Raw genomic sequence first — 14,538 nt, forward strand, 5'->3', positions numbered from 1 at the left:
GAGGGAAAAGCTCACACAAGGCAGACCAAAGTGTAGACAGTGTTACTGAATTTTGCAGACTACCTGCATGTTGTTCTAATGACATCTGGACTACTGGAAATCACAAAATGCACTCAGGAGTTTTCAAAAGCATAATTGTGGCAGCAGCAGACTAAACTTAATGCCTCAAGAGCCAATCACTTTAATCATGAAGCTGAGATGTATGAAAAAGGATACATTTCAGCAAAAGAATAATTCTGTCTGCTATGGTTCCTGTTCAAATAAACTATATCACCAAACCACGTGCATTTGAAGAATACAGAGGAATAATAATAAAAAAGAACATATGGTTTAGAGGCAAAAAAAAAACTTTCATATATACAGAATAGGAGATATATGGACTTGTCAGACATCTAACAGTTCAACACTGTAAGCAATTCATGGGAATGACATTAGCAATAGCTCATGTTACATCCAGGAGTTACAGCTTTTACTGCAAAAGTTATTTTTAAAAGAGCCATGTTTAAAATGAAATGGCTGGCAGGGCTGCAGCTTTCAGTAACACTTTACCTGTGGTTTTGCCACTTTTACATACTTATTGGGGGCTTAATGCTCCCAATTTACCTTTTCAGAGTAAAATAAAAGTTGCAATGAGTGCATTCATTGGCATGGTACTATAAAACTCACAGCTGTGCAAAGACAATCACAAGAACAAAAGCCTCCTTGTTTTAAAAAGGATGATGATGTGGTTTTGATACTTTCTGCTAGCCATGTATCTAAACATCAGATAACTTTGTTTATGGTTTATGTATTTTCATCTTACTACATAAAGATTTATAGCTCAGATCAAGTTAAGATCAGAACAGAAACCTTTATGAAAGTGTCTGTGTGGAGTTGAGGAGGCTGAATTAATATACAAAACTTCAGACAAGAGATCTGTCTTTCAGATACTGTTAATCCAGTTCTGGCACCTACAAATGACTTGGGGCATTCTGGAAAACAGTTTTTTAAATTGAGGTTGCAATTCTGGCCCCACTGCAGTCAATAGGAGCTTCCTGCTGCCTTCAGCATGGCTTTGACTTCATCACAAAATTCTAGATTAGAAAAAAAAAGAAAAAAAAGTGAAGAAACTGAGGTCTTCTTCAGCTTCTTCAGCTTCTTAACTGAAGTGTAGTTTTATTAAAGAATCTTCCAGAGTGCTGTTTTGCTTTTCATTAAAAAACGCTTTTGTAAAGTTTTATGTACTAATACAACAAGTTGGGATCATAGTGTGTAAAATACACCTTGAAACCTGCTGAGAACATAAATCATAAGCCTTTTTCCTGTTGGTACCAATGTGTTTCTCCCTTGCTTTTTAGAAACAGCTTAATTTTGATCCATAATGAAAATGAATTTCTTTGGTGTTTCTAATGTCAGGAAATAATTTCACAACTGAATATCATGCTGCTGCAGGTAAAAATGCAACAGCTTGTGGTTTCAGGTTACAACCTGAAAAATTTCTTGGTGTTAGCGTGCCTAATTGTACTCTCTCTATCCAGGTGAAATAAAAAGATTTGGAGATTCTGCGTTCCACCCAGACTACAATAGGTCCAGGAAAAGGAAATGAGGATGAGGAAAGTAATTTCAAGTCACCTTTAGCATCTCCTGTTGTGAGCCTGGCTCACAACTTCCTGAAAGCTGTGTGAAAGTAACTCCATTGACTATGGCTTGGGTTTCTTCTACCACTAAGAAAAGCAGTCAAAATTTGGAAAAATTATCTGAGTTGCCCTGGTCAACCGAAAAGAATTCTTTCAAGAACAGACTACCACAGTTTTTGACCCAGGTCCCAGTTAGAAGGCAGGAGAGAAGAGCATATTCATAAGTGAGATATAAATTAAGGTAAATTTTCATGTCCCTTTGATATAATGACTGGTTCAAGGGACCAGTAAGAGTTCTTGTCAACTCATAGATTCTCCAAACTGGCCATCTCTTTGGGCAACACTAATTCCACTGTATCCCTCAAAGGGCTGTACAGCACATTAGACTCATTGCTCCCCATATAAAATGTTTAGTCTTAAAAGCAACTATCTTGCACTGAAGATGTCCCTCAGGCTGATAAATCAGCCTTCCTGTGTGCCTATCTAAGGATTTTCCATGCGCCCCACCACTTTAGCACCCTGTACTACTCCCAAGTTAGATCTGAAAGGGGAAAGTCATGTAACCTTTGCTGTCTAGGGCAGGGACAGCACAGGTACAGGAAGACAGCATTAGCTCTGGAATGATCTGCCAGGGTGCCCCAATGTGCCGCATGTTGCTGTAAGAGCTTCTGGCAAGAAGGACAGGAGACACCCCCTTTTCTGCTGCAAAGAACCATGGGTTCCCATAGGGGACCAAAAACAGCCATAAATGTCATATTTCAACTACTTTGTTAAGACTGTTCTTTTAAACAGCACATCAAATCTTGCTCTCAACACAGCAAAGGGAGTCAGCCATAATCTTTGTTTGGAGGTTGAACTCGTAATTGCTTGAAATGAGTGCTGGTATACAAGCCAGATTGTTTTCGATATCAAGAGCATAGCCATAATATATCAGGTATCACTTTACGGGGTGAGTTTGAAATATGTTATACATTTTGAATCATATATGCACATACTGAAATGGACAGGACATTTAATGAGTAACCCAGGTGGCTACTGCAAATTTTGATTTAAAACAAGATTGCCAAGACCAAAACTTATTTGCCAAAATGGAAATCTCTTCGGGTGCTCCCTTTATATCAATTCAGCTGCCCACCATTACAGAAGCAGAGAAATGTCGTGTACAGGATATATATTTATATATACTCACTGACTATTTTTTTCCATCTATACTCTTTAGTATAGATGGGCTATATTTGGAGATATTCCAGACCAAAAGGAATGAATATTGCTTTGGTCCCATAAACTTAAACCAAAAAAAATCTGTTTATACTTGGTCCAAGATTGCTATACGTATATTAGATACATAAATCATATCTCCCTAAAATGGAAAACAATCAACCAAAACTTTACCAAATATCATCTGGCATAACTGGTTAGGTATTTTATTTGTCCAGTAGTCCCATAAGTATGTTAGAGGTCCACACTTCAGACTTTTCAAATGTACCTTCAGGTAAAACTGGAGATATTGAACAGTTACAAGACACTGTGAAGATACACTTTTTTATGGAATGAGGCTTTGAGAATTCAAATTTTCCTGTCATTAAAATAATGCATTACTTTTGAACTACTTTATGGATGGGGGAAAGAGCTGATGTATTTAGAGTAGTAGGGAAGGAAAGCAGTCAAGTACATCTGACCTCTCTCTGACTTTCATATTGTTCACTGGTACAATTTCTTTTTTTTAATTTAAATTATGCAATATGAATGGATCCGAACTGAATCAGCAAAACAACAAATTATAAAGAAGTGGAGCAGCAATCTATTAAAAAAATAATAACTGTCCTTGTTTGCCAGTATGATTTTAATTCTGATTTTCAGAATATAGTTCCAAACCATAGATATTCCACTTTTCCAAAAAGGAAAACGTTTAAAGATGGATACAACATTTACATGAAACAATGAGATTGCTTAAAACTCCTATTCCAGAAATAAATCAAGCACATGAAAAATAAGTTGCTCCTATTCAGAACCACTGTTCTGAATATGAACATGAATATGAATATGATCTGAATGTAAAAAGCATTCTCCCTCTAGGCTGTGCCTTATTCTATTTACCAGAGGTCTGAATGAGACTGCTCCAGGCACAAAAGCACTGCATATGTGGAGTATGTATCTCAGTGAATGGCATCTACTGGGACACCAGGATCCATTATGCTGTTTTCTAGGCAGTCACCGTAGTGGTCAAACTGCCCTTTGAGACTGTGTCAGCTCCCATCTGACATCTTAGCTCCCCATAAGTAATAGGTAAGCATGAGATGAGGATTTTTTGCTGAGACAGGATGAGTTGATTAGATAGTTGCTGGGGAGAATAAGATGGTATCAGGTGTGGCTTCAAGTTATGCTTACTCTGGCCTATGGGCGGACTGCTTGCCACCCAGCGAGGCTCCCACTGCACTACCCAACCCACAACAAAAGGCTTCCTTCCCCTCTTGTGGGCTGTACCCACCTATTGGACCCAGGGGATGTGGTTCCATGAGCTGACCCAGGGGAAATCTATGTAGGTTTTGCTATTTTTGGCAGGTTAATTTTCCATTAGACTGCTTTGCCACTTCATAATCAATTGGTATTACTCAAAGGAAGCATCACGAGCATGTGGCTAAGCACAAGATGGATTGAGGCCACCCCTTCTATGGAGAGCCTACAGTTCCACCGGTTGAAATTTTGTGAAACCATTGTCTGCACTGGTACTTTAAGGTTGCCTCTATGAATAGGCATATGCCTATGAATAGGCATAGAGGCAACCTTAAAGTAGCATGGGATGTAAACTGGCTCCCACTCTGACCTGTGGTTTTGTGCTTCTGTTCTGTGTGTGTGAGGTATGACAGGGATGTGCATGGTTTGAACAGAGGGTCTTGGACATTACATACTCACAAGGTATGGTTACTACCTTCAGCTCCTCTGTTGCACACTTCCTCCCTCTGCCCAAATACAGAGAAAAATAAAAAGGTGGCAGTAGTCTTTTCTTGACTTCTACAAGGTCTTCATTTTGTCAATGCAACGCACAGAGTAGATGGTCTTTTCTTTAGTCAGTGAGATAGGGCATAGATAGGTAATGACAGCCCATGTGGATTGGGCTGCATCAGTCCGAAACAAACCTAAATATCAGTTTAGACACAGAAGGACTTCCTCTAGTGACCATTTCTGATTACCCTTAGAGAGAACTGTCGTTGTTTAATTTTTTGGAATTACTTTTTTTTTTTTTTTCCTATTACATATTGTTACCATGACTGTTATGTCTATGAATTTTTTCTTGGTCTATAGTTCTTGTGGTCAGCCACAAAAGGAGTCTGATAGCCTGCTCAATGCCAAAGGGAAATATATCTGGATTTGGCTAGCTGGAAAGATCTTCAAAGTCAACTCTAAGTATCAGTGCAGATGTACACGGTGGCTTCTACAATTACTTTCGATTATCCAACAGAGGACTGGTGTGCACATGTGTCCAGAAGAGGGAATGGAAGAAAAATGGGTAAGGACTAAAGCATTTCTGCTTTATCAGAGAGAATGAGCTATGCTGAAAAAAATAAAACCCGTGTCCCAGACTATATCGCAGCAAAGTTCCTCTATTGCTTCAGGAGAAACCTGAAGTAGACATACTTGAGGAGCTTCATCCTCCACCCCTCCATCCCTCCAGCAGAGACAAAGGTAGCTTTGGTAGTGCTGAGAGAAAAATGGTTGATGGATTTTGGAGAGATAAGGCCTCTCTGACTGACCATTTTTTGTGCTTTTCTAGAGAGACAGGCATAGACTAGGTTTAGATTCTAATTTCTTCCAGCCACACACAACTTCTGGTTTCTCTCAAAACCAAAATTTGGGCATGTTTTTTTGTTTTGGTTTGTGTACATTTCTTGTTTGGTTTGTTGAAAATCTTGTTCCTCAAAACACAGATATGTGGTAAAAATGCATATTATATGAGGGAAACCTTGTCACAAAAGATGTTTTGTGCACAACTTTAGTGAACTGAACTCCTAATTATAAAAATTCCTTTTGACCTTTCTATCATGTAATGAATAATAACTTCTGTTGAGAAAAATAATTTTCCCAGAGTTGAAAAGCAAAAGGCTGCAGCTCAAACTCCAAAGCATTCATTTGTACTCCTAATTCAGTGAGTATCATGCTGTTTAAAACAGAATGACTAAAAATCCTCTTTTTAAAAAAATAAAAAATGCCATTAACTGTCTTTAAATTCTCTGTAAAAGACAATCACATTCAGATGTTCCTTGGCACCAATTAGTTTCAATGCAGCCATTTTAAAGGCATTTCTTTTTTAAATAGCATGGTGTTATATAAAGTTATACGGCTATTGGAAGGGAACTCACGTACTGCGTTAAGGTGAGGGTTCAGAATACTACTGGGACACTTTGCAGCAAGTGCTAAATCACAGTTCAGTGAGGTCACATAATCAAATTCCAGAGTACCCCTTTTATTATGTTCAGCTAATAAATCTTTGGAAGCTGGCATCTGACAAGTTCATCGCAGCATTTTAACATTTCAGTGGTGCGTGTAGAATATATATGCATAGAAAATCTTACAAAGAAAAAAAAATCAGCAGCAAGACCACAATAAGAACAGAAGAAAAAGTAGTCTTAATGTCGGATGCCACCAGACTGAAAAGTTACACTGAAAGATGTGCCTCCATTTTTAATTTGAACTTTCTCAACTGAAGGGAAGCAGTTTATCATTTAGTTCCAGTGAGCAGATTTGTGTATCAGAAGTTTCACTGCATTATGGATGGGACAATGTTAAATATGTTTTCACTGCAGTTCCACAGGTCACTGGCATGGGCATAAGCCAAAACCATACAGTTAATACTATTGCAATATAGCTATTGGTCATGCAGCTAGCTCTACAGTAATGAACAACGCTTACGGCTTAGATAATATGGTTTCATTATCGCAAGTGAAATTAAAGAACCTTTTCCCATACAGAAAGAAACTGAGCAAAACTGTCCATCACTCCACCAGGCTGTTAATTAAACTTTTTTTCCACCGGGTTTCAAAAGGAGGAGGGGGTTAAAGAACTCACTGATACAGAAACATGGTTGAATGCAAACCTCTGTGCTGTCGAAGACTTACCATCATCCAGGTACATCTGGTCCAATTCCTCAGGTTCTCGCTTGATCGTTACAGGAATAGGGGCCAAATTATGATTACTTTCCTCATGCAACTCTGGCAATGACAGTGGTTGGGTTGTTGGAGACTCATTTCTGTGAACCTTCGGCAGTTGCTGCTGCTGTTGACCCATTATGGATGAGTGAGTTGGACTGCAGGACTGCAAATAGGTTGGCTCTTGGGTAACAGATGGAACTGGAGAAGAGGGACTGTTGGGATAGAGTGTTTGTTGATAACCAAGGGGACAGCTACTGCTCAGATGTTGACTCACCTGCGGCTGCAGCATGATGTGAGATGATTGCTCGGGGGAGCTTGGGTGCACAACTATAGACCTTGGCACTTCCTGTATGGTGGGGACACCTCCAGTGGGCTGCTGAAGTCCGAGGTGACCGTGGCCTGGGTTGGGGATGCACTTATAAGGAGAGGACGAAAGGTCGTGCAGCTTGGGGCTTGCGTTGGGAGAGGGTGACATCACTGCATTTCTCTGCTGACAGGAGGCGAAGCCAGCCACAAGGCATGAACCAGGATCCGGGGGCATCATGATCTGCTGGCTGTAGTATGGTTTAGAGAGAGGGCTTAAGCCTTGGTTCATTGGTCCACAGCTTTGAGCAGGCTCATAGTCATCTGTGGGTTCTGTTTTTATAATTGGAACTGTTAAAAGAAAAAAGTTTTAAATAAACATGAGCTGCATATTGGTATGATCAAGTTGGCTTGTGGCTAGGATACCCTTTGCAAAACAAACAATGTCTTGAATAAGACTCTGTGTGTCTTTTGCCTAGTTCTCCCACCCTATAAAAAAAATGAATGAGTCATCAGCAAAAGAAAGTCACAGCTGGTTCTAATATTGAACAGGACTATTTTCTTTGGACTCTCCTCCAGCACTAATGTGCTATAAAAATCTATTTGCAAATAGCTGTGCTTCAGTGGAAGCTTTGGACCCAAGGGCTCCATGGATTTGTAGTAATCAAAGCAAGAATTTTAACTTGGATATACTACTGCATTTCTACGGCTACTGATGGCCCATTTGATAAATGTCTGCACATTTGGTAAACTGGAGCATAATAAGGTAGAGATGGGGCTTTCAGAGTTCAGTGAAAGCAAAATTGCAAAGATAAATGACAAACTACTATGTACAAAAAGTTTTCAATTATGAGGATATTTTTGAAAGAGTAGGATTTGGTTTATTTAGTTTTTACATGATTGTGTTTAATCTTATTAACCAACAAATAGGTGTAAAATATTCAAGAAGTCACATCCAACTCTCCATGATTCTAAGTTGGATCCACGTTGCAATACCAGTTCATAAAGGTATTAACTCACTCTCTTACTAGCAAGAAATATTGATTACTGTTCTACACCTCTGCTTGCTCCATTTGCTGTCCCAGAAGAGGGACATAATATTGAGATGTCAAACCATGTCTCTAAATACTACCAGCTCATGGACAAAATGACTGTCTATGAGCATCAACCCAGTCTTGAAAAATATAGAGCAGCTTTCTCAAATCAGAGAAAAGATCCTTATTCAAATAAAAGTGCCTTTTTCATATCATCTTTCCCTCTCAAATCAGAGAGTGCCTTTCCTGGTTCTCCCACAGACACATGCATTTCACTGGTAAAAGATAGCCACTTACTCTATCGGGAAAATTATTAATAAGCTAAGCCAGTATGTAGATGCATTTCTTCTAGCCAGATCCAATTGTAATTCATACAACAATTGAGTTTGGATGATTGGTGGCATTTATGTTCTTTCCCAAAATGAGATCCACAGAACAGCCATAGATTGAAGGCACTGTAGGAAATTTATGATGAGACCACAGAATATCTGTTAGAATATTATTCTAAACAACCTGTTGTGGCACAAATTTATTAGTGAAGCATCTTACACAACTCAGATTGGAGCACATGCTCATCACCTAAGTGTCTCTGTTTTTATTTGCATGTGTTTTACAAATACCCTTACACATTTCTCCAGCCATTTATTACTGTGTTCATATATGGGTCTTTTGAACCCCTAGAAATGCATGTGTGTGCATATGTACATATAAAACTTCTTTTAAAACTAACAAATTTTGTTGCTGGTGAATGTACTTCACTACCCGTGTTTTACAGCCCCCTAGCCTCTTGTTAACTTTGCTCCCTTTATGTTCTTTTACATATAGATGCTTGCAACACTTGTTTCAAGATTTCTAGCACCCCTAGTCAAAATATGTCTATATATGTAACAGAGGCACAGGTGCTGCTCAGGATGAATGTGCAAAGGATAACAGACTGTCATTGGATTCCTCATAATCTTATTTTCACCTGCTCAAGTGCTGCACGCTGGTTAGCATGGCTACTAATGCACTTGGTTGCAGAGAATTAGATTCCAGGTTCAGCAACAGCTTTATAAAACCAATATCACACCTTTATGAAAATGCAAGACCAAAGAAACGCACCTAGATAAACATAGCAGCTTAGATATTGTAAGAAAATACCTTTAACAAGTTCCTGAGCTAGCAAATATTCTCACATGTTTTATATTAGGTTCACTGTACTAGCACTAACCACAGCACAGCTGGAAATATGATGGTTGTTGAACACTGAATTTTCCCAATATATCACTGTTATAGAACACCTGTGCTAAATAATTCCAAGCTCAACCACTGTCAATTCAGCTGCAATAAACCCTGGAGTTGTCTGACTTGTTATAACCTACGGAAGGATTAGAGCCATGGTGGCACACAGGGCTGGAGGGAAGAAGCTTTATGATTCCTTATCTCAGGCTGATTTTTTGTTGTAGTTCTTCTATGGCACATCTTCGCTACTTGGCTTACCAGACACTTTTTTTTTGTCACTTCACCTTTTTTTTTTTTTTCTTTTTTTTTTTTTTTCTTCTTTATAAAGACATTGCCATGGGGTCAGATTAGTGGCCATGGACATCATCAATCTGTAAATTAAGTTGTTGGGTTTTTTTTAAATCTCCTTGTTCTGAAATAACACCTGCAGCACCTAATAGACCATGACCGGTAAGTCCTACTCTGCACTGAGCAATGGAGCAATGGGCAGCAGGAATATCCCAGACTTGTGTGGTGATTTTACTCAGCTGGGCAGCTGAGCTCCAACACAGCCACTATCTCACCCTCCCTTCTAGAAAGAAAAGGGGGAGAAAATATGATGAAAAGGGTTCAAGGGTTGAGATAAGGACAGGGAGATCATTCAACAACTATCACCATGGGCAAAACAGACTCAGCATAGGGAGATTAATGTAATTACCTATTACTATCAAGCTAGAGCAGTGAGAAACTAAACACAAACTAAAACCACCTTCCCCTCCATCTGCCCTCTTCCACCTCCTCCCCCAAGAGGCGCAGGGGAACAAGGAATGGGGGCTGTGGTCAGTCCCTAACACTTCATCTCCAACACTCCTCCACAGGCTGCAGGGGAACTGCTGCTGCCTGTCCTCCTGCACCTCCTGCCCTCCTGCTGCACTGACCTTGGAGTGATGATCTGGAATCAAACCTTTGAAGCTCAGTATGTCAGCAGAAATGTAAGATACTAACACTTCAATTTCTGACCAGACTTCAACTTCTGTATTTTACATGAATAACTATATTACTTGCCTTGCAGAGGACAAACATGCCACTATTCCCTGCCTCATTCCCTTTTTGGTGGCTGAGAACCTTAGCTGGGGTGAACAGCTGTAACTGACTTAGAGCAGATGAGGACACAAACCTTACAAGTCCACCTGCACTATCATGTTATCTTCTTCTTAGAGAGAAATTGGGTGGGTTCCTTCAGAGCAGTTAGGGACAATCACCAACCAGCACTGGATTAGCATTGCCACTTTTCTACTGACTCATGTTTGACTGACTGCTAATGTTTACAAACTTAAGTTAGAAAAAGTGTCTGCATGCTCAAATATATCCCTGTAGAGGCCCAGTTAGCTGACTGACATAAAGCAGATCCATTTCCACTGTCACTCACCTGCAGAAGTGAGTATTTCACACAGGAAGATGCAATGTGATATAAAGCATGCCATTAATTTTCTCAGTATTAGAATTTAATAGAGAACAGTATTAGCCTGACCAACTTCTAGCTCAAATATTTCAAATTAGCAATCATTCAAAATAACTTGCTAAAAGCCTTCCAGCTCAAAGAAACACTCCTAGTAACGCAGCAGGCCTGGACTGGCCTACAGCTGTTCCAAATCTGCAAGTACTTTTAACAGAAACTTGACTATTTCTTAAATTCAGTAGAGCCATATCAAATGGCAATGAGCATTCTGTGTTACAGTAGGTCTGTGCTGCTGAGATAACACCCAGTTTTGCAGACTTTCAGCTGCCTAGAATGAAAAAATGTGACTAAATTTGCCATACACTGAGATTTGCCAATAATCAGTTTCAGCAATGACGCCAGAATTTGTAAAATTGTAAATAGATAAGACAATGCATAGTTTCTACATAAACTCATGCTCAAAAGTAATGTCATTCATTTAAGAGACCCTATTCTGCTGAAGGATCAGCCCCTTGCTATAAAGGAAAAATTATTGTAAGTTTGGTGAGTACAGTTAATTTTTAAATGCTTGTTACTTCATAATGCATAAGGTCAGACGACAGAAGATTTTAAACTGTCTTCAATTTGAATATTAAAATATGACAGAGCTCAAAGTTCTAAATTAGTCTGATAAGCAACTTAATATGTGCTAATTAGTTTAAAATGGTTTGACGATGCCTTCTTAGACTATGGACTTGTGTCATTATGTCATCTAATTTAATACAAACTTCTGAGAACTGAGTGTTGGCAGCAGCCCCAGCTATAAATCAAAGCTACCTCCAATTCTTACTCAGAGAGACCAGGTTTATGACATCATACTGAGGCAACTGGACTGAAGACAATGGCCCTCTGTGTGGGTCTGAATGTGGGAGAAGTATTTCAGCCAGTTCTGCAAGCCCACATTTAAATGAAAGGCTTTTCTAGCAGGTAAAATGTTAATATATCAAGCCTTGAAGAAAAATAATAAATCATCAACATCCAGTCAAGGGAGTCAGAAAGTGCTTAAATATAAATTATATATATTCTTGATAATTGTAACAAGTCTGTTTGCTTTTACACTTTGGCAATCCAGATGGGTTTTTGAATTATTTTTTGGAGGTGCTATTAAAATATGTGAACTGACAAAATATAACCATGTAAATTAAACAGATGTTTATCCTGATTAATATTAAACTAACAAACTCCCATTTCCATGTAGTATCATTGATGCAGACATTTATGGCACTATAATATATTTATCTTGCCCTTCGTTTGATTGAACATATCAAACAAAACAGCCACCTTTCACACTGCAGACTATGATGTAGCTCTCCGGCACCAACACAGATTTTGATTAGCATATGAAAATCAAAACAGTAATTTTTTTCATCATGTGCACACACATTTCTTCAAAATCTTGAATAAACATAAGTGGTAAGAATTTGGGATGAGACTTTCAAAGACTGTCAAGGAATTAGATGGCCCAAATCTCCATTACTGAGCCAAGGTCTGAAATATCATTTGCACCTCTAAAAACCTCCCCTCTAAGTCAGTTTTGAACCAGGCAGCACCCTCTTCACCATGAAACAGCTGTTCCTTCAGAAGGTGTTGCCCAGGTCATGCCAACTGCTACTGCTCCCCTGCTGCTGGCTGATTAGAGACACGGTTAGGAAGGTAGACACATCTACTCGTGCAACTTAACCATTCTGTATTCATTCAAGGACAAAATCCTGGCCCTTGTGGCAGCACTGGCTGGATCTAGCAGGCTGAGTGGAGTGAGGACCTCACCCCACGTTCTGATTCTGGAGTGCTCTGGTGCTGGGGAAAGGCAATGGGCTGGCTGCCCCCAGAAACTATAATCCTGCTGTTCTGTAACATCAGAGCAGCCGTGGGCAGGGGAGGCTTTCTGTAATGTCCTGCCAATTTATGTGCAGCATGGACTCGACTCCAAGGATCTGAGACAGTCGTTATAGGGGTCTTTGCAGATACTGTTCATGAACTGGATGTTTTTCCCTGGGCACCAATTCAACCAAAATGTTTTTTAAAGGTCAGGCTACTATCAAGACCTTTGCTGTTCAGTAAATTAAAAAAGAGCACAGTGACTCAGAAACAAAGGGAGCCCCACACTATCAAGAAGCTGTATGCCTCACGCGTGTGCAATTGAAGCTTTTATCTACCTAAGTGACTGAACTCATTCACCCTCTCCTGATAGTATATTAACAGAGTATCCCATGGACTTTTTCCTAGTTATCGCTGCAGTATCTTGGTGAAACAGAAGACTGCCATATTCACCACACTGTGGTGGACTTGTCCCCTGTGTGTGCCTGAGGGCAATAGAAGGCCACATGGGTAATCTTAGCATTTCAGTCTCCTTGCTAGTGCAGGAGCACCTCCTGTCTCTCCAGAAGAGCACTGACCAAGCCATGTTTCTGTTACCCCTGTTAGGAGTACGTGAGATGATTGTCCTGTCTTACCTTGCCTAACCAAGACAGAATTTTCAATGAGGCCAAATGAACGATTTTCAAAACTTTCCCATTAAAATATATCTATTTTTTTCAAGTGTACATTCTTCTACCTAGTACAGGGAAGAAGTTAAGAAAATTCCCTAAAGAAGTATTGTGGGAAATAAGAGAAAGAAAGATTATTATTTTTTTTAGTATGTGTTGTTTGTTTTATCTTCTATGCTATTTGACAGAAAGAAACTCCTCTCAGCAAGCTAGGAGGCACTTGTAAAAGATGCCTGTGCACAGGAAACACTGAGCTCCTCTGCAACCTGCCAGTACCCCCTCTCCCACCTGCTTCTACCTTTCTCCATGCCAACCAATGTGGGTTACCAGGACGCAGCAGTTCAGCATTAGCACGGTGCACCCAGTAAGCCCCACTGGGTGCAGGTTCCAGCCCATGAAGTCGCTGCAGGGCAAGTGGGCTGAGTGGTGGTGGGAGTAGATGTGCTCATGAGTGAGGCCATGGGGCTGCAGGAGCACAGAGGGGTGCTGCTGCTGCCACATGCAAGGTGTGGGGTAATGTCACTGTGGGGCAGGGGTCACAGTGCTGTTCCCAGAACCACAGACACAGTGCTGTTCCCAGAACCACTGGACAACATAGGGAAAGAGCAAGCACTGCCTTGCAAGCTGACGAGCTTTACCAGTGCTCATTGGGAAGGCTACCTAACATACGCCTGCCTGTCCTCTTTGGTTTTATATATATATATATATTTATAGGATCAGATGCATATGTACACTTTTGTACAAGAATAATATCTGGGTAGATGGGAGCCTTGTGTATACATCTCAGCTGGTAATCTTGCATAGTGCCATTATCCAATTAGAAATTGCTTTCCTGGTAACCCAATTACTAAATGCTTCTCAACAGCTGCTGATCTCTTAGTTTGTTCAATGCCTATTTATGAGACAGAAGATTATATATGGTAGCTTGGTGTATACCTTTTAAACCAAAGTGGGGAGGAGAGGAGGGTAGGTGGAGAGCATTTGGTTTGTGTGTTAGTACAAAAGACAAAATATGCGTTAGTTTCCTTTCAAGAGAAAAGGGAAAAATTATTAAAAGGCACCATTCCTTCTCTATCATAATACCTTATTAAACCCTACAATGTTGAAAAGGATAAATCAAGTCAAATTATTTTTTCTCCTCTAAGGAAAATGCAAGACCTGTGAAACAAGTTACAGCTTTACTTGCTACCTCCTTTTTAAAGACAAAGCACTGCTGTTTTCAAATCTCTTTGGTCTCCTTGCCTGTGTGAACCT

General features: G+C 39.8%; 1 protein-coding gene across 5 annotated transcripts in view; it reads right to left on the reverse strand.

Annotated features, from left to right (window-relative positions):
- The window catches only part of NFATC1 (nuclear factor of activated T cells 1), a 120,977-nt gene that overhangs the window by 27,252 nt on the left and 79,187 nt on the right, over positions 1–14,538 (reverse strand). For 2 of the 5 annotated variants that reach the window (XM_084509669.1, XM_084509670.1), the window contains exon 9: positions 6,731–7,417. In XM_084509669.1, coding sequence (XP_084365795.1) covers positions 6,731–7,417 — 687 coding nt within the window. Of the gene's footprint in view, positions 1–6,730; positions 7,418–14,538 lie in introns of those variants that run through there. The other 3 variants (XM_084509671.1, XM_084509672.1, XM_084509673.1) reach the window with 3 other exon arrangements.

This window comes from Aythya ferina, assembly GCF_964211825.1.
Source record: "Aythya ferina genome assembly, chromosome: 2".
NCBI classification, from domain to species: domain Eukaryota; kingdom Metazoa; phylum Chordata; class Aves; order Anseriformes; family Anatidae; genus Aythya; species Aythya ferina.